Genomic DNA, 20696 nt, shown 5'->3' with positions numbered 1-20696 from the left:
AGTCAGCTTCATCAGTTCACTAACCCTGCCTCGTGATCCCAGAGAAAAATGCGGAAAGGAAACGAAATCTAGACCTTGCACCAGGAAAACTATTATTCATCCATATCTCTTAACACCACCCCAACAAAGCAGCACCATCAGATCTGGCCCTGCAACTTAGGGAGTTACTCAGGGACCTACTTACACAAAGACGTCTCCCAATGCCCTGACTCCCAGTGAAGTCACACCCCCCCCCCGCCCTTGTCTTGACATTTTCACCTGTCATCACTCCATAAGTGACTTGCTTTATAGCCTGGTCTCTCTTCCCTTACATGTGAACTCAGGGACCTTTCCTTTCCTATTCGCTTTGCATCCTCAGAGCTTAGAATGCTGCCTGACAACAGAGTAGATGCTCAATAAACATTTGTTTAATAAACAAAGGCTATCTCACATGGCCTCCACCCCCTCCCCCACCCATAGTTCTCAAGAACTGACTGTAAAGGTAAGAGCACTATGCTCTGTAAGTGGAGACTCTGTTTACTGATCCAAGGTTGTCCTTCCCGAGAAACACAGGCCAAAGAGATGACAGCCTTTATTCAGACTCTCAGCGGCTATGTTACCGCCATTACCCACGGAGACCCAGGGCAGCTGGCTGGAGGGGATATAACCCGGGCCCGGCAGTTCAGAGACAGACAAAGACTGGATGGCAAACCATGCAGACACTTCATTTTCTTTCATCTGCTCTTTAGTTATTTTTTTTTTACTCAAACTGGCCTCACCCCGCACCCTAACACCCTAACTCACCCACCTCCTTCTCTCTTGCTTTATCATTAAGCCCTCAGGACAATGAGGTTCTGGTCAGGGTCCAGTGGTCTTAGAAACAAGGTCCTCGGTCTATTGACTTGAGAGACAGAGTTTTCAGTCAAACTACAGACAATATTCTGGCCTTGGTTGTGTTTTAGGTCCGGACCCAGGAAAGTGGAACAGTCCCACGAAATGAATCCTTGCAATGTTAGACAGAACAACTCCATGGCTGACATCAGGACCAGATGCACTGAGCAACTACCCGCCGCCCCCCCACCCCCACTGCCCTGCACACCTGGGCGCCAACCAGTCAGCAGAGACCACGCCCCTCACTTCTTCAGGCACCATGATTAATGATTATTTTCCTGCATAATCTACCTCTCGGAAGCCATCGGGGAGCCAGGTCTTTGAGTGTTAGCTACCTGTCTCCAGGCATGGTGCCATCCCCTTAACAAACCCTTGCTTTCTTGTCCGCAAACTCCTGTTCGCGTCTAACTGGGCTTTGATGTGTGACGGCAAACAGACCCTTTCGGTCCAGTAGCAATGGCCAGGGGCCCATGTGGGCTATGTGCCATGGGCAAGCACCTGGGCCAGGGTAGGGGCACCCTCACGAAGTTCACGGATTTCTGCGCAAGAGCGTGAGAACTCAGGGCTAGCCATTCTGAGAGAGCAGGTAATGTGGCACCTACTCTCCTCCCTAAGGAGCGACGGAGGAACTCTGGGGAGAGAAAACACGTATTTTCACACGGACTGTCTGAGCCCGGCCTGTCTCCACTTGTCACCATGGATGACCGTCACTTGTGTAGGAAGGCTGGGGCCACCAGGTCCACAGGAGAACAGCTCTCACTCCCGGGCCCTGTCTCCTGATGGCGGGGACAGGATCAGTTCCGCACTGCACCACCGAGTCCGTGCTCCTCCGTGAGAGGAGGAGACGTCCTGGGCACCTGGACTGAAGTGCCGCTTTGTGCCACGCCTTGGGGGAAGGCTTTCCTTGGAATCTGAAGGGATCAGAATGCCCCTCAGGACTCCCAGAGCCACCGAGTGGCTCAGCTCGTAGGGCCCCAATCAGCAGGGATGATGTGGGACCCAGAAGCTCTGGGAGAGGCTCCACAGCCAGAATGACCAGAGCTGATTTGGAAACAAAGCGCTGACTGTAAGGGCAAGTTGTGCTGAGCCCCATAAACAGAGGGTGTGGTCCCTCATCCAAGGTCGCACTTAACGTGACAGATAGGACATGATTTGTGTATAGGGAAGTCTTGTCATTCTCTGAGGATCATGGGGCAAGTCCAGAGTCTTCTTTTTTTTTTTTTTAAGGGCACTTAAAAGCTAGCATTTACACAGTATTTCAGTTTGCAAGGCACATCCAGCACATAATTGGAGCCTCAAAACCATCCAGCGTGCTAACAGCAGGGTGGAACAGAGAGGCAGCAGAGCCCTCCGAGGGCATGCTGGTTTCTCCGTTTCATAACTGAGTTCAAACAGCTTGCTGAAATCACAGAGTTCATCTGTGGTGACGTGAACTTTGGAATTTCTGTGTTTCCATTCCTAGCCCTACTCTTCCCAGAGAACCCGGCCGAGCCACGAGGCACTGAGCAGATACCTGCCCCAGGAAGACGGGGCCTGAGGCTGAGGAATGAGCCGGGGTCCGCGGGGACTGCGGACAGAGAAGGGGCTCTGTGATAAATCTGACCAAAAGTGACCTCCCCGGGGTGACCTGATCATAGGTCCTACCTGCACGGGTCACGGTAGGTAGTTACGCCCAGACCTGCAAAAGGTGTATCTTTGCCTTAAGCAAGCCCTGTCCACCTCTTACCAAGGCTCTACCTGAACAGCGAGTCAGAGACAGTCCGAAGAGAAGAGAGAATGTCAGTGTTTCTGTAAGTTCCTCAGCAAACCTCCAGCCAGTGATCTGGGCCCTGGGAACACAACTTCTCCCCCGGCCCCACACCACACACACACACACACACACACACACACACACACCAGCTTTTAGAGGACAAAATGCTAGTGAGGAGGACTGTCCACAGACAAAGAAGGGGCTGTCGAAATGCCTGTCCCTAAGGCAAACAGCAGGCCAGAAGCTGAGACTGGCTCTCTGTGACCTGACCCGGACAGTTACACTCCGGATGCAGGAGGCTGGTGAGGGGTGGGGAGGTGGGGGTTGGGGGAAGAATTGGCTCCAGAGAACCAGGGAGCCCAGATCTTCCCAGGCTCCGCCCCAAAGAGGGAGGGGCTCTACCACCCGCTACTCTTCCTAAAACAGACTTCAAAGGCTTTGGGAAGTGAAGAGGTAGAGGTGGGGGGAGGGATTTTCTCAGGTCGACCAGCGATGCATACAAGGTGAGAAAGATTGGTAAAAGGGCTGGATCACGCTGCATTCTTTCCGCTACCCTCATCCCCAGCCCCCTCAGGTCATGGGAATCACAGAAAATGCTCTGGAATCTTCCTTCAGCGAAGCGAAGACAATGCACCAAAGATAAAGTGTAATATCCAAATGCCAGTCATCCATTTTTCTCAGTCCCCAGTCAAAATGTTCTCAGTCCCCACTGTGTGCCAGGAACGGCCACTTCTAGCGTGGGTCCTAGGGCCAACCTCTGTCTCCAAGGGTGGTGACCTGCCCTCAACCTCACTCACCAGCACCGAGTGGGCAGGTGGGTCTGCTTAGGATCCCAATGTATAACATGACGCGGAGGATAAGAGTCCGTCCGCAAAGGAAGTCTAGGGGTTGCAGCTGAAATTAGGGGAGGTGGCTGGGTTCTAGAGGCCAAAAGCACGCTTCCAGGTCTGCATGGGGCAGGGAGGCAAACGGAGCTGTAGATTCAGTAAATGTGCAGGGCTTTTCCTTAGAGACCTCCTCATTTAACTTTGGTGCACCCTGTAAGGCTCTTTCCTTTCCTTTTTTTTTTTTTTAATTGATGTTGGAGGGAGAGAGAAACGCCGATTTGTTGCTCCATTTACTTGTGTATTCAGCTGTTGACTCCTGTCCGTACCCTGACCGGGGAGGGACACTGCAACGCGGGAGTATCAGACGACACTCTAATCAATTGACCTACCTGGCAGGGCCTGGCTTTCTCGTGACAGTAAGCTGAGGTCCAAAGGGGCAGGTGTCCTGCTGGAGGCCCAAACACAGCTGCCAGCAGAGCCAGACCCAGACCCAGGCTGCACGGCGTCCACACTGGCATCCCCTGACTGCAGTGAACATCAGGACCCCCAGGTGGAGAACCAAAACCACAGGCTCCTGAGCCCCACCCCAGGGGGGCTAATTCCCTGGGTCTGCCCTGGAGCCCAGGAACCTGCCTTTTTCACAAACACCGGGCGGTTCTGGTGCTGGAGGTTCCTGGGCCTCACTTAAAAAGCAACGACTCCCCCAAGGAGAGCAACCAAGAGACACTTCTCAGCTGCTGGTTTCCAGAGGGTCCCAGTGTCCTAGGTACGGAAGGCATGAGAGGTGCACACACCTGCCTGGATCCTCCGTAGAGAAGAAAAGGTCCCTTCAGCGAAATCACAGGGTCCACAGTCTGCGGACTGGCTCCACAGAGAGCCCTGGCACCAAACAGGAAGCCCAGGACAAAGGTCTCAGGAGGCCCAGATTGCTCGCAAGGGCCACCATACAAACAAACAGCCGGTTGGAATGGACCCTGCTTTGAGGTGATGACTCACGGCTGTCACTTTGTAGTTTTCAGAGCCAATGGGCAGCACAGTAGCCTTGGGCACAGAGACAGCTGCTCGGAGAGCCTGAAGGACTCCCACCCATGTTAGGATTGCAATTTGGGGGAATCAGGAATTCTAGGGAAGAGCAGAAGGGGGGGAAAAGGAGAAAAACCCCCGATCTTGCTCCAACCTCTGTGCCCCGCCCTTCTGGAGCGGGCAGGGTCATCCGTGGACAGTGGTCCCTGGGACTGCTGAAAGGGGCTTGTGTTTACCTTCTCTCCAGAGAAGGAATCAGATGGGATGCGAGCCAAAGCAAACACTGCTCCATGGGGAGCTCCTGAGACACGCTGTCTAATTCCAAGAAGCTGGGAAGCAAGTGAAATCCAGCCCTGCTTCCCATCTCCCCCTCTCGCCAACAGAGGTGGTGCCCCGGCGGGGTGCCCTCAGGGTGGGGCGAGGCCCTGTCTTGAATCCTGTGGGAGGGAAGGGGCCGAGCTAGCATTTTGCACAGCGTGGAAAAGGAAAGACGCCTGGAATGAGGGCAGAGAGCAGAAGAGTCCAGGTGAGGCGTCAGAACCTGCAGGATGCCCTTCCTCCTCTGAATGACTCAGTGAAGTCAGAGAAAGGTCCTTAGTCCTGCCCTGGCCACGTTGCTCAGTTGGTTGGAACATCATCCCGTGCACCAAAAGGTTGTGGGTTCAATCCAGTCGGAGCGTGTAGGAGAGGCAGCATGTAGGAGAGGCAGCCAATTGATATTTCTCTCTCCTATCATTGTTTCTCTCTCTTTCTCCCTTCCTCTCTCTAAAAATCAATAAAGTAACATATCCTCGGGTGAAGATTAAAAAAAAAAGGCAAGGTCCCTAGTCCTGCAGAATCAAGGGAAGGGAGATGCTCTATTAGGTTAAATTTGGGAATGGTGCTGGAACGAAGTCGGGAGACAGAGAATGAAAAACGAAGAAACGCCCCTTTCACCTTAACACCATTGTCTTCATCATCCCCGAGGGGGCTTCCACCCTCACCATCCTGCAGTCCGCGCGGGGCTGTTTGATGTTGGCAGCCAGGGAGCTGGAGTTCGGAAAGGACATCCTGTTAACAGCGTTGCTGGACAGAGATCAGGAACTGGGCGGGGAAGCACCGCTGCGTCCACCCAATAAGCCGGCTCACCCCGCTTCCTTCAGCACAGCCTCAGGTGTCTGAGGCTGCAGTCTGACATGTGGGCCTGGGGTCGGCCCAGTGTCCATGTCACCCCAGGAGCCCCGAGGTCCTCGCCACAGACGACAGGTCTCCTCACCCGCACACTTGGAAACGAACACCGTCTCCCAGCACCCGCACAGCTTCTGGCCAAGTAGCTCTCGAAAGGGACGGGTCCCAACGGGATACTGCCTGGAGGCTGGCTGGGATGGCCCGCCCACCCCTGTTCACCCAACAGCCTGGTCACTTCACTCACTGAGAACCAGCTATCACCATCACCTCCTCGGGGGAGCTCTCGGCTTGCTCCCCGCCACGCTGACCCCGGGGCACGTCCTCCCACAGGCTGTGACCCCTTAAAGCCTGGTGCACGTGTGTCCTTGAGCCTGCTGTGTGGTGACATTACGAGCAGGTAAGTGTTGGCCTCTCCCAAATCAAGAGCCCCTGCAGACGGGAGCCAACTGCCCGCCCGCCTCTACTGGTGGTAGTGCCAGCAGCACCTGTCCTCGATTTACCGGCTCTGAGCTGATAAAACCCTAACCCCTAACCCTACCCCTCCACCTATTGGACCTACTGGCCCATTTAACCCTCCCCTCTACCTGGTGCAGCAGGCAACATTATCCCCGCCCTACAAAAGGAGTCCATACGCAGAAGTGAAGGGACTTGTCCGAGAGCAGACAGCAGAGCTAAAGGTGGTGTTCTCAGCCACCCTGGGTCTGACATACAGTCATGGCTTCGTAGCTCTTCCCATCGAAAGAATAAGACTAAGTCATAACCCATTCCTTTAGCCACCAGAGCACTCGGTTACCGTATTTTTCCGTGTACAATGTGCGCTTTTTGCCTAAATTTTTTAGGGAAAAATAAGGGTGCACATTGATACCTGCGCATAATGATTCCAGGCCATGGGTACAATACACCCCCTGGTACAACGCGCACAAAAACGCGGGTGCGCGTTTTACACGGCAACATCCAGGTAACTGAATGTCACCTTGATTCCTTCCAGGAAACGGAACCGTGTTTAATAATTAGTCCGTCCACTTGCAGGACCTGTTGTGCCCAGCGCCCTGAGATGCAGGAGAGATGTGTTGCAGCTCCCACCCCCTGCGAGTCCCCCATTCAGTCGGAAGAGGGGGTGGTGGAGGAGGGGGACGGAAGAGGGGAGAAGAAGGGGGAACACAAACCACCAGGAAACAAAGGCCGGCACCCAGGGAACTCAGCAAGTGCGGAGACCAAGGAGATGGTGTCAGGAGGTGAGCAGCGCCCAAACAGAAGGAAACACCGCACAAGTAGTGGGGGGTTGGGGTTTTTTGGGGGGGATGGTAGTGGTGTTAAAATACAGTCTAAAATTTGCCATTTGAACCATTCTTCGCTGTATAGTGCAGTGGTATTAAGTACAGTCACATTCTTGCACAACCATCCCCTCCGTCCATCTCCAGAGCGTTTTTCATCTTCCTAAACCGACGGGGAACCCCTTAAATAACACCTCCCCATTCTTCCCTCCCCCAGTCCCCCAGCGACCATTCTAGTTTGCGTGTCTATGATTTTTTTGGCCTCGCTGGTACCTGTGGTATAATCAAAATACATTTGGTCTTTGTCCCAGTTCCCGGCCCAGAGCTCTAAACACGTTTGGAATTTCCTGAGTGATAGGAGTGTCTTTTGTTATTCATAAGGAGCCCCTCGCCAGCACACCTGAGTTTAAGTTAATGAGGTGGGGCTCCGGAGGAATCTGACACCGAAAGACCCAGTGATTAGAGTTTGGGAACTTCCAGCCCCACCCTCCCCCCACCTCTGAGGAGGAGAGGGCTGCTGGAAAGTAAGCTCTAGAAAGACTCCTGAACAAGGAAATTCAGTAAACTCTCAGGTGGGTGAACACACCACATCCGAGTGTGCCCGGAGAGCGTATGGAAGCTTGTGCTTCTCCCCATACCTCGCCCTGCATCTGCTCCATTTGGCTGCTCCTGAGTTGTACCCTTTAAAACAAACCAGTCAATGGAAGTGAAGTGTTTACCTGAGTTCTATGAGCCATTTGCACAAGTTATAAAGCCTGGGTAGGGGTCGTGGGAGCCCCCAGGTTATAGTTTGTCAGAAGGATGGGTAGCCCCCAGCATTTGCAAATGGTGTCTGATGGAGAAGCTGTCTTGTGGAACAGGGCCCCTCCCTGGTGGGACCTGCGCTAACTCGGAGCAGAGCAGTCGGTGTTAACACTGAACTGCACTGCAGGACGCCCAGCGGGTGTTGGAGAATTTGGAGAACTGGTTGGTGTCAGGGAAGAAGACGTCTCAATACCTCCTCTAAGTGCATTTGAACAGCACTTGTCCTTTCAAGACCAGCTTCTTTCACTTCGTAGAACGTCTTGAAAATTCTCCCATGTGGAGCACGTGTCGGAATTTCCTTTCTCTTTCAGGCTACACAGCGTGCCACTGTGCATGCAGCCCACACAGTGTTCATCCATCCCCCGCCGACGGGCAGTGGGCCGCTTCCACCCGCGGCTGTCCTGATGACGCCGCCGGGAACCTGGCCGTGTGAGCATCTGTGCAAGTTCCTGCTCTCCATCCTCCTGGGTGTGCCTTCCGTACCTCCTGCTTAAGTTCGCTGTAAACCCCAAACTGTGCTAAAAAATAAAGTCTATTAAAAATTTTAAAAGCCTGTCCTTTCTCTGTTGAATGGTTTCGGCACCCTGGCTGAACATCATTTGCTTGTATAAGTGAGGGTTTGTTTGTGGACTCGATTCCATTGGTCTACATATTTGTCTTCAGGCCAATATCATACCGTCAGCATGACTGTAGCTTTGTTATTATTTCTGAAATCAAGAAGCGTGCAACCTTCAACTCTGGTTCTTTTCCAAGACTGTCTTGGTTTTAGTGTCCCGGAAACTTCCCCATGACTTTTAGGATGCATTTTTCTATTTCTGCGAAAAACGCGGTGAGAACTTTGACAGGGATTCCATTGAATCCATGGGTTGCCTCGGTAGTGTTGACACCTCGACAATATGAAGTCTTCCGACCTGCGAACCCAGGATGTCTCTCCATTTATCTAGGTCCTTCATTTCTCTCAGGAGCATTTTACAGTCTTCGGTGTGCTAGTCTTTCACCTCCTTGGTTAAATATTCCTAAGTATTTGTTGATGCTATTATAAATGGAATTGCTTTCTTAATTTCCTTTTAGGATTGTTCACTGTTAGTGTATAGAAAGATCACTGGGTTAAAACACAGCCGACTGCGGTTTGCAGGAGGGAACTGGAGACTGGGAGGTGGGGGAGGGAGCGGAGGGCAAGGGTGAGTAGAAAGGCTATGAAATTTCCTATCATTTGATTGTGGTGTTTTCTTGGTTGGGCAATTGCTTGGTGGCTGCAGATCTTTGACCGGTTTCCAGAGCTCCTGTAAAGAAGTTATTGTGGCCACTTTCTAGTCTAGTTCATGTTTCCGTGGGGAGTGAGGGTCTGGAACACCCCGGCCCGCCGTCTCATTGGAGGTACTCTCCACAGCACCAGGCTCCGTCCCAGGGCACCTTCCCGAAGGCAGTCAGGGAACCAGACTGACAGGCGCTGAGAGCCAAGGCTCAGCGGAAACCCAGACAGACCGCGCAGGAGTGGGGAGGGCCGGCACAGGGGTCCCAGAATGCTACGCTGAAACTCAGGCTTGATTCAGTGCCTGGCAGAGACACAGAGTGAAGGCAGGCCGCCGGGCAGCCCCAGCCCCCTGGGCGGAGAGTTGAAATTCACAGAAACGAAAGGATCCGAGAGCACGTGCAGTGGCTCCCCCTCCCTTCCATTAGGGATTTCCCCAACCCCGCTAAAACCCAGGGTTTTCAGTACCTTTTCAGAACCTTAAGTGAATCAGAATGATGACCCCCATCCCCAACCCAGCCTCTCCCTGAGGCAGGACAGTAAGATGCTAGGAAAATTCCTTGGCATGTGGAACGGGGAAACTGAGATGGATAGCCCAACAAGTGGCTGAGCAATTTAGAGCCAGCTCTAGAAGGTCACCAGGCAGAGAGCCCCAGGTGCCTAGCAAAGGGCACAGCTGACGCCAGACCTGGCCCCCAGGGTGGCCTTTCCTTCCCTGGCATGTCCTGGTCATGGCGGTTTAGGCCCTGTGACCTTTCCTCCCTGGAGATAACATCTGGAGATAACTCAGTGGTATTTCAGCTCCAGGCCCAGAAAAGCAGCAAAACCAGGCTAGCAACCACCAGGACCAGCGGAGACGACTGAGGATCCCACATCCCGGTGCCGATCAATCAGCAGAGACCACCACCCTGAAAGGTCACACCTGGAAACGCTGATAAACAGTCTATTGAGATCCTCCCCCTAAGACCACCCTAAACTCCCAGCCTTTAAAAACCAGCCATTGAAAGACGGTGCAGGGATTAGTCAAATAACCTACAGGCCCCCCGGACAGGGACAACAGTGTAGGGACCGACTGTGGGAGTGGGAGGAGGGCCGGGGGGAGGAGGCACAAAGGAGGAAAACTGGGACAACTGTAATAGCATAAACGATACAATATTTAAAAGGAAAATATGAAAGTCACATATTAAGCTTAAAAAAATTAAAACCCCTCAAGACAAAGCACCCAGCAGCACTTGCACACCGGCACCCTTCCCTTCCTGCTCTCCCTCCCCCACCGGCGTGCACCTCCCAAACTAAGGGACCCCATGAGACTTGCAGCCAGGGTAGCCGTGAGCAGCAGCAGCTCCCCCAGGCTAACCCCCCAAACCTGTCCCCAAGGCCCCCTTTCCCCTGACTTCCCAGTGAGCCCAAGCAGCCCCAGCCTAGGCTCTCTCCTGTTGCTGCTTCCAGCCTAAGCTCTTCCTTGTTCCAACGGTCCCAGCTTTAATAAGTGTACTCTCAAAATCACCTAGACACGTGGTGTGAAATCTTTCCTGCACGAAGCCGAGAACCCACACTCTACAGGCCAGCCCGAGGCAGAACCGCTGAGGGCCAGGTCCCTGCCCAGTAACGTCCCCTCAGCCTGAAGGGTGAGTGGCTGAGCTCCCAGCTGCTGTGATGTGGACGCAGGACCCAGCACACGGCAAACACATCATCAGTCAGCCCTGACAAGAACATGGCTCCGAGCAGGAGGCCGCCTTTCCGTGGTGTGCTGGTCCTCAGTCCCGGTGATTTCAAAAAGTCTGATCACTAGCTCACCTGGGAGGCCAGACGAGAATACAGGGGTCTGGGCCCCACCCCTAGAGAGTCTGATTCAGGAAGTCCCCTTGGGGGCCCAGGCATCTGCATTCTTACTCATGTTCACATGTGAGGCAGAACCCTCACCTTCGTCGGGAAGCGTGGGTCTGGCCCCCTCCCCAGGTCGCCAGCCTCTGAGCTCATTTCCTCCTGCCAGCACTCGGGTGGTGGCTTTTCCAGGAAGGAAAAAGGAGAACTGAAATTCAGTTCCATGTTACCCTGCCCCAGGAGTCTCAAACGGGGTAATTTTATCTGACCCAGTTTCAAAACATAGAATTTTTTTCAAAAGTTTGAAATTAGCTATCAGCATTTAAAAAACAGATTTCGTAAGCCAGACACAGAAAGCCAAATAGTATACGAATCCCAAAAGAGGATTCTATGAGGCACCTCGAAGAGGCAAATTCACAGAGACAGAAAGTGGAGAGAGGTATCTAGGGGCTAGAGGCAGGGGCTGGGAGGGATTACTGTTTCCTGGGTACAGAGTCGAAGGGATGATGGAAACGTCCGGGGTATAAAGGGTGGTGAACGCTCACACACCCTGTGAATGTGTTTAAGGCCATTGAGTTGTATGCTTAGGAATGGCTAAAATGATCAATATCATGCTACGTATATTTTACCACAATTAAAAACAGACTTCACATAAAAATCTGGATTTCTGGTTTCTCTTTAAAGGACAAAAAGAGAGAAGATCTGACGAGGCTGGGTCTTGCTTTGTATGTCAGAGGTGGGTGGGAGCTGCAGCAGCTGCTGTCTTCAGATGGGACATGTGTTCTCACGTTTGCTGGGACCTCACCACACTCCAGTGTCACTGTTACTGTGTCACATTTAAAGGACCGAGATCCCATGAGCATTTGAGGGTCCCACCCATTCTCCTCTTCGTCACCACGAGCCTAGTTCTGCTCTCCCAGTCCCTGCCTGGTTTCTCTCTTCTGGTGCACAGGGGGAGGCCAGCAGGTGGTCAGCCCCGGGGGCAGGCCTTCTGTGCGCCTGAACAAGAACGATCACTGGAAGAGAACAAGAGTTTGCCTTCACCTCCCCAAACTTCACTCAGACCTCGAGAGAGAGGCCTCTGACACTAGAAGACCAAGAATAAGCCTGGAGTTTAAGACACCCCAGTGGCCAGGAGTTGGAAGACGACGAGGCTGACCACCTGCTGGCCTCACGACCCTGACTCCTGAATCGGCCTAGGAAACACACAACCCTTCCAGGGGCATCAGACTCATTTTCACCGGGGGCCACATCAGCCTCGCGGTTGCCTTCCAAGGGCCGAGAGTAACTTTAGGACTGTATAAATGTAACCACTCCTTAACAGTTAAGCAAGAGCTCAGCGCTGCTGCTGGGTAGAAGCAAGGTGCTGGGCCAGATAAAACAAGGTGGAGGGCCGGATAAAACAAGGTGGAGGGCCGGATTTGGCCAACGGGCCGTGCGTTTGCCGCCTGTGGTCTAGGCTCAGCCAGCCCCACAAACGCAGCCGCCTGAGGCTGCAATCATTTCCCTAGAGCCTGTCTTTATCTGCTAGAAGCTTGTTTCCAGCTGCTTGAAATACAATGAGGCTCAGGACTCGCTACACCCAGAAATTATGGCACCTTGGCACACTGAACAGTTTAAGCTGAAGGAGTCTGAGGAAACAGCAGGAGCAGAAAGGCTGCTCTGACCTCCTCCCCCTCCTTGCTCCTCTTCCCTGAAACAGACCTTAAAACCCTCCGGCGAGAGGCACCCTCCCTGCACCCAGAGGAGCGAAGCATCCTTATCTCTGAAGACGAAGGGCACCGCCCAGAAGAGCCTTGCTCAGTTTCCCCTAGCGACTATAATTCCTTCAGACTCCTAAACTGTCATATTCCTCCACAACTGTCCACTCTTCATCGAACCTGACATCAAAATGCACAGGGCTGTTTCTTTTCTTTCCTTCTTTCTTTTCTTTCTTTCTTTTTTTTTTAACTGTTAAGGTTTTATTTCTTTATTTTTAGAGAGGGAGAAGGGAGGGAGAGAAACATCAATCAGTTGGCTCTCACATGCCCCCAACTGAGGACCTGGGCTGCAACCCAGGCTCGTGCCCTGACTGGGAATCGAACCAGTGACCCGTTTCATTTTTCTTAGGAAGGTTCCTATGTCACGTAACACTTACATTAAATAAATCTGATGCTTTTCTGTGAATAGGACTTTGTCAATTTAATTTTTAGAGCCAGCCAGGGATCCTAAGAGTGTCAAGGAAAACTTTTTCTCCCCCACAAATAGCATCATTGTTCCAGATGTGTGCAGTCCCACGTGGCTGCTGAGCACGTCCCATCACCTGCTGGGAAGGGCGGTTAGTCTGCACGTATGAAAAACAGGCCAATTTCTAAAGACCCAGTATGAAAAAAGAATGTAAAATAGCTTTCTAGTAATCTTATTATATTGATTACATGTTGAAAGAATGCTTTGGCTGTATTGGGTTAAATAAAATACAATACAAAAACTAATTTCACCTGCTCTTTTTCTTTTTTAAAATTTACATTTTAGCATGGCTACCCATGCGGCTTGCGTTGTACTTCCATGGGATAGAGCTATTTTCCACAGCCCAGCCAGCTGTGGCTTCCACTGAACTGGCTTTGCAAGGTAACTGTATTTTTCTTACCTGGAAAGCAAACTGATTCTCTCTTACTCTGTTATCGGGTGGCGCTGTGCTCTGAGCAGCCCAAGAGTCCTTGAGGAAGCCCCTTCCCTTCTGGGTGCTGGGGGCTCCTCACGGGGGCTGGAGCTGACCTGAAGATTTCGTTCAGCTCCCACAACTCCCTGGTCCTCCGCCACCAAGCCCTCACCGGACTCCAACACGGGCCTTCTCCCAACTCTAGCACAATAACAATGTCTCCACATCACTCAAAACTCCACGAAGATAATTACCCCTTGAAACAATGGAACAAGTGTTGCTAAAAAAAAAATGCCAGTCTGTTACCACCTGTTCAACTGGCCAGAGGGAGCAGGAAGAGCCTCAGCTGCAATCTGTGAGCCTCCTTCGCTCCTCTTGCACCTCACGCACCTCAGGATTCACTGGTCTCCTCTCCCCAGAGACTTGTGACTTGTGCCTTGTGCCTCTCCAGCTAAGTCCAGAGCAGCAGCACAGCACCGGCCCTTTAGCAGTTTGCAAGGCTCCCAGAGCGGGAGGGGGAGGGGGGAGAGGGGGTTGGGGTGTGTGATTCTAATGCTGGGAATTTCAAAAGACCGTAGCCAGGCTCTCAAATTCTAGAAAAAAACTGCTGGACACTTTTTCGCCACCACAACCCTTGAGACACAAAGGGGCAAAATTTGAACCTCAGAATCCTGCCCCCCACCTTTTTAAAAAAATATATGGTTTATCCACATGAAGACTCGATATGGGCCAATTACCGACATGCGCCCTGGAGGTGGGATTGGAGCCAAATCTCCCTCGTGCCACACAGTCGCTGTGGGGCCCCGAATAAGGCTGCTCCATTCACCTGCCTCAGTTTCTTCCCTGTAACAACGGGGACAGTTCCGCCTGCCTCACAGCGCTGCAAAATTAGATAATGGATGAAAACTCGCCTTGCACAGAATAGCTGTTTGATAGATATTTAGCTCCTTTCCCCTTTAATTCTCCCATGGCAATTAGGGAAAGACGATACTAAAAACCTTGTGGATAACGGAAAATAAATCCTCTATACTCTAATAAGTTTTGCTTTTCTAAAAAAATCTGAATCTCGGTGCCTGGTACAATTTAAACATCTGGTGCGAGAACTCTGCAAAGGCGGGGGTTAGCTTTGCAGCCCTAGCGCAGCGCCTGGGGGGAAAGGTAGCAGCTAGGTAAAGGGGTTCAGAACAGGCCTCCCCAAGATGCACTACTTTGGCGTATGGATTATTTCAAGCTGAAGGCCATTGAGACCCTGCAGAATCAGGAGGACCTTCTGTCCCCCCTTAACTACCTAGGAGGATTTAAATTGGGGGCTGTGTCCATAACAAGAGTTACTACCAGAAATAGCCTTGATGACCAATCTACAGGGCGGAACAAACTTCTAAGTACTGAGTATCTACGCCTCTTACTGTCCCGTGAAAGCCCCTCCTTTCCCAAGGCAACTTACCTTAGTCCTAAGGATGTCATATAAGCCTCATTCTACCTTTCTGTCTCTGAACTGCTCACGTGTGTGGGGTCTCTGACTCTTTGATGTATGTGGCTTCCCACCTGTACACATGTGACTAAATTTGGTTATTTTCTCTTGCTAATCCGCCTCATGTTGATTGCATTATTAGACCAGCTGAAAGAGCCTGGAAGGGCAGAAAGCATTTTCTTCCTCCTCCACGCAAGTGAGAATTTGTTGAAGGAATGAATAAATGCTGGCTTGAGTGCGAGGAGGGTCTGGGGGGGCAGTGTGGAGAGTGTAAGAAGCACTAGAAGAGAGAGGTCAAAATTATCAGGGGGTTTGCTGACCAGTGTGAAGGTTGCAGCCCGTGAAGAATTGTTCGGCAGAATGACATGACATTTAAAATCTGTGTAACGGCTTTGTGGAGCCTTCTTTCTAAGAAGCGAAGCTCAAGGTGCTTTGTTAACATGTAATTCTCCTCCAACTCAGTCCTGCATTACTCACAACGAAAGGTGAAAACACACTCAGAGGCCCTGGCCAGGTCCCCACACACCCAGATTGCAGGGTTCGATCCCCAGTCAGGGCACATGCAAGAATCAACCAATGAACATACAAACACGTGGAGCAACAAACAAATTGATGCTTCCCTTCTCTCTCTTCCTCTCTTTTTTCCTTTCTCTCTAAAAATCAATAAACACAATTTTTTAAAAATATGCTGAAAACCAAATATTTATCTCTACATCAGGAAGCATAAACAATTCAGGTTTTTCCATGTTTTTTTTTTTTTTAACCTAGCCTGGTGGGTTGAGCCCAAAAGACGGAACTAAATAGATGGCTCTGTGCTACAAATATTTGCCGTCAGAGTGTTTTTAAGTGTGCAGTTCTTAGCAGGTCCTGGCCTTGGTGGGGTTAGGGGTGATGAATGAGTAACTAGTCTCACTAAATGTCAAGATACAGTGGGCGTCACGTTCCCTCACGGGTGTGTGAGGAAGGATAAGGAAACCTAGTAGTTCACCCTTAATGGTTAACAAAACAAGCGTTGGGTTCTCTGATCTCACCAGAGGTGAGGGCTGCTCCTGAGGGCTCCCATTCCTCCTGCCCTCCCCAAACTGTGGCCTTGTCTGTATCCTGTTCTACTGCAAATAGGGAGTTTGAAAGGTCCTCCCCTTCAACCCCCACCCCCACCCCAGTCTTTACCCTCCTATAAAGCAAACATCCAGTGAAGTCAAGCCCACCAGCAGGGCTGCAGTGGGGGGTGTTAAAACCCCCATCACATCACTTTAGACTCTCAGGCTCTTAGAGGATGGGGTACATGCCACCCTCAATACCTGTTTTTCAGTTGCCCTGAATAAGAGCCATCTTGTTTCACCCCTAGACTCCAGATCAATTCCATCTTCAGGACATTAAAACCCACAGGTGGGAAAAAAAAAGACTGGGTAAAGGATTTTTTGTTGCCGGCGTGTGTGTGCTAAAGAAGGCCTCTCTGCATGTTTTCACTGGCTGCTTACACTGCTACCCAGGGGGCAGGACTGAGTGGTTTGGGCAAATTTAGCCCAAGTCCACTTCCTGGTGGTGAGGGCGAACAGAATGAAAGTGCGCCTTCAGAGAAGCTTTGGAAATTTCTGACCCAAATAAGAAGTTTCTAAATGAAAGGTTAAATTTTCTAAATGCAATGAACAGGTTAAGGGAAAACGGGCCTATATGAACTAAGGGTTACTAGTCACCTTTAAACACAGAGCCACAGGTGCGTGTGCCTTGGGAGGCAGTGAGTGCCGGAGACAGGGGTCCAGGTGAAGAAGAGCCCCGTACATAACTCGCTTCAAATATTCGGAGAACACAATCACATTCATCACACACCCAAGTTTCTGGGTCTTGACCACACTGAGATGCTAGGAATTTGAGATGGTCCTTCCGAAAAGAAGGGATTAAGAGATAAGCTTCCCAGGGCTTTCCAAGTTTCCTAGTCTTTGGAAATTCAGAGTGAGATTTCTTCTCTATGCTGCTGAGCCTGGCTGTAAACCAGAGGGAAGGAGTTTGGCAGAAAGCATTGTTCCTACTGTCCTGGCTCTAGCTGCACATGAAAGAAGGTAAGCACAGTGCCAAGTGTGACCAGGGCACCGCTCTGCGATGCCCCGTGGTCCAGGAGATGCTGCATTCTAGGAAAGCTGTTGGTCAGGCGAAAGCACCTGCTAAATTCTGACGGGACCAGAATAGTCTGGCGTCCTGGAGCTGCTCCCAGAGAAAAGATAGCTTTCCTGAAATCCAAGGTCTAAGCTGATGGACTGACAGGTTCATGAATAAAATCATCAAAACCATCATATGTTTCTAAAGCATGCTTTCTGCGAGGGGAGGAGAAATTGGGGGGGGGGGCAAAATCCCTTCCTTTTGTTTCCCCCAGTCCTTCTCTTACCCAGCCACTCAGTCATAATCACTCACCCACACCATCAGTCACACCCAGCCACAAAGCCCCTCAGAGTCACAAACACAGCTGAAGTCAGAAAATTGGCCTCCCACACAGTGAAGCTGCAGTTAGGGAAAACTGAGCAGGCCCACAATGATACGATGCCCATTCCCCTGAACGCCCACGATCCCTGCTACCCACCTGATTGCCAAAGACAGCTATGGAGCAGGCCGTGGAGACTTCATTCGCCCCGAACCAGACCGAAGCGATGCGGGACGGCATGCCCAGGATGAAGACCTGGGCCACGGAGCAGATGACCTGGCCCAGCACCGTCACGGGGAAGAGATGTGGCTTCAGGCTCCCTAACTTCACCCAGGCCCCCAGGCAGTTGAGAGCGGAGCCCGTCAGGGCGATGGTGCGCAGGCCGAATTTTTCCAGCAGCCAGGCCACGGGCAGCAGTAAAGGGATGTAGGTCAGCATGTAGCACATGGACAGCCAGTCGATGGCAAAGGCACTGACGCCGTAAAAGTTCATGAAGATGTTATTGATGGAGCCATACTGGATCCACTGGAAGGCGTTGCACATGGAGTAACAGCTGAACACCAGGACCACCACCCAGCGGCGCTTGCTCACCTTAATCGTGCTGAGTTCCTCGGGACCCGAGCTACTGGGTTGGGCCAGGACACCAGGAGCCAAGGTACTGGGGAAGGCTGAACTGCTGGGGTTCGCAGAGAAGCTGGGGTGGAAGGAGACGCTGGGATGGGCTGAGACGCTGGGCTCGGTGGAGACGCTGGGGTGGGCTGAGACGCTGGGGTGGGCAGAAAGGCTGGGGTCCGCCCGGAACGCTGCCTCCTGTCCAGGGGTGCCGTCCCGCTCCTCCAGGTTGGGATCTTCATTCACCATGGCCACGGCCTCGCCTGGAGCGCTGGACAGGTGCTGAGAACTCCGGCAGTCTTAAGGCACAGACGCCTCGTCCGGTCCCGTAAAGCTGATGGGGCAGCTGCTCCGCTCTCAGAAGAAATGGAGATCCAATCCTGCGTGTAAGCCACGAGTGAGCCTCCCAACTTTCACCTCCCAACTTCTGCCCCCACTTTTCCGTGGGGCCCGCTCTTCCCCAGGCCGGCCGCAGACGCCTCAGCCCCGTCCTGGCCGCTGGCGCCTTGATTCTGACAAGCTTTCTCGCCACGTTCAGCGCTGCGGTCCGGGAAAAGACTTAGCTCCTAGCGCAGCCACTTCGCCGGACTCCGTTTGCTCCCGGGCGGGCTAGGGGCCTCGCCCCTAGGGCGCACGTGACCGCCCCGCCCCCGTCCCGCCTGGCTTCCCTCCCCACCCCCCCCTCCTCTGGCCGGGAGGGCCTGACAGCCCAGTTGTTTCGCCACAGTTTGAGGGGTGCATTCCTCCTCCACGCCCCAGGCGCCATGGAAACCGCCCGGTTAACCCCCCACCCCCTGAACTGCCCCTCAAATTCATTTGCCCCCCTCCTAGAGGACCGCGCGAGAAAATCCTGTCCTCCTTCCCGAGGTAACCCTCCAAAGAGTTTCTTCGCACCGGTCCACATCTTCCACGCGCGTGCACCGAGGCCCTGCGCCTCCAGAATGGTCTGGGGAACCCAAGAGGAACTCCCAACTTTTTCCCACTTGGCTGAGCTCCAAACCCTTCCTGAACTATGGTATAAGGAGAGATCTGTAGTTTTCACGGCCTGGTTGCGCTCCTGGAGTAAAGGGGAATTGCAGAAAACTCACTTTGTCGATTGCTTTCGGTGCGCACGTCGCCTTGCCGCGGGGGAACTCATGTTGGAGCCTGTTCGATAGGGCTATTCCGTCTTCACGGGTCCCCGGGGCCGCCTCCTGGGCGAGAACCTGAGGGTGGAGGGAAGAGGGCAGTTAGAGATGCTTGGGAGCTCGCGGCGGTTGCGTGGTGAAGGGCACGGCACCTATGTAAGCCCTGGGCTGCCACCTGCTGGGCGGGCCATTCCAAAGAGTAAATCCTAAACTCAGGACCTCCAGAAAGTCAGCCCTTTAGGGCAGGAATGCCTTTGTCCGCTGATCCATTTCAGCTCTCGGGAGGGCTGGACTTTCTCCCTGGGTTCACACACCAGCTTAACTACTCCGAGGTAAGTAATGTAAATTGAGGTAGTCCATCCTGGTCTCGATTTATCTGTAAAGTTGGGATGATGAAATAATAGTGCCCACCTTGGCGCAGTGATGTTTTGGGGCTTGCTTGACTTAAGACACAAAAGCACTTTGAAAATGCCCACAGATAGTAAGCATTTCATGAGAGTTGACTATCCTAGCAATTAAAAGGCTAACATTTGTTGTATTGTGCTAAACGTATTTACTGCATTGTCTTATTTAACCATCACAAGAACTCTGAAAAGTGGTTACTATTGCTTGCCTGCATTTCATTCTGATCAGGAAACTGGGGCTCGTAGAAGTGAAGGAACTTCTTCCTTCAGGGCCTGGCTGGTCTGAAGAGCATTGCTTCTCCTGCAAGTCTGCATTCGAGCTACAGCCTGGCTACTCAAGTGCAGCCTGGGACCTGAGACAGCAGTGTGGGCAACCCCTGGGAGCCTCTTACAAGGGCAGAAGCCCAGACCCACCCCCGACCTCCTGAACTGAAGTCTGCATTTTATCATATCTCCAGGTGATGCGATTATCTGCACATTCAAGTTCGAGAGCCATAGGGTGCCACTGCATTTTGTTTATTTTCTTTTTTTTTAATCATTAGACCAAAAATGGAGAATTTAAAGCTCTGTAATCCAATGTGCAACCCAAGTTAGAACAGTGGTTGAGAATCCAAGTTGAGAACTTGGGTTGCACATTAAAATCATGTGAGGGCCCTGGCCAAGTAGCTCAGTTGGTTAGAGTGTCACCCCAATACACCAAGGTTGTGGGTTCAGTCCCCAGTCAGGGCACATTTAAAAATCAACCAATTAATGGGTAAATAAGGGAAACAACAAATCAATGTCTCTCTCTCTCTCTCTCTCTCTCCCCCTCCAAGATCAATAATAAATAAATAAAACTTTATTTTTTAAAATATTTTATTTATTTATATTTAGAGAGGGAAGGGAGGAAGGGAGGGAGAGAGAAAGAGAGAGAGAGAGAAACATCAATGTGCGGTTGCTGGGGGTCATGGCCTGCAACCCAGGCATGTACCCTGGCTGGGAATCGAACCTGGGACACTTTGGTTCCCAGCCCGCGCTCAATCCACTGAGCTACGCCAGCCAGGGCTAATAAAACTTTATTTTAAAAAATAAAATAAAATAGAGTCACATGGGGGGAACTCTTAACATTCTTAATGCCTCAGCCACAGCCCACATCAGGGTCTCTGGGTGTGGAGCCTGGCATCTACATGTGGAAAGCTCCCCAGGTGATCTCAACATGTACCCGAGTTAGGCACCCCTAGTGGGGTCGGAACCCTTG

The 20696-nt window shown here is 52.0% G+C and overlaps 1 protein-coding gene across 4 annotated transcripts in view; it reads right to left on the bottom strand.

Moving 5' to 3' along the window:
• The window catches only part of FLVCR2 (FLVCR heme transporter 2), a 56828-nt gene extending 38233 nt beyond the window's left edge, over positions 1-18595 (bottom strand). For 2 of the 4 annotated variants that reach the window (XM_036012460.1, XM_028508127.2), the window contains exon 1: positions 17476-18595. In XM_036012460.1, the coding sequence (XP_035868353.1) occupies positions 17476-18177 (702 nt within the window). In that variant the 5' untranslated portion in view covers positions 18178-18595. The remainder of the gene's footprint in view (positions 1-17475) is intronic. The other 2 variants (XM_036012457.1, XM_036012468.1) reach the window with 2 other exon arrangements.
• Positions 18596-20696: the final 2101 nt, after the last annotated feature.

This window comes from Phyllostomus discolor, chromosome 1, assembly GCF_004126475.2.
Source record: "Phyllostomus discolor isolate MPI-MPIP mPhyDis1 chromosome 1, mPhyDis1.pri.v3, whole genome shotgun sequence".
Lineage (NCBI taxonomy): Eukaryota > Metazoa > Chordata > Mammalia > Chiroptera > Phyllostomidae > Phyllostomus > Phyllostomus discolor.
The sequence above is the reverse complement of the archived record's forward strand: the minus strand, read 5'-3'. Positions and strand labels throughout refer to the sequence as shown.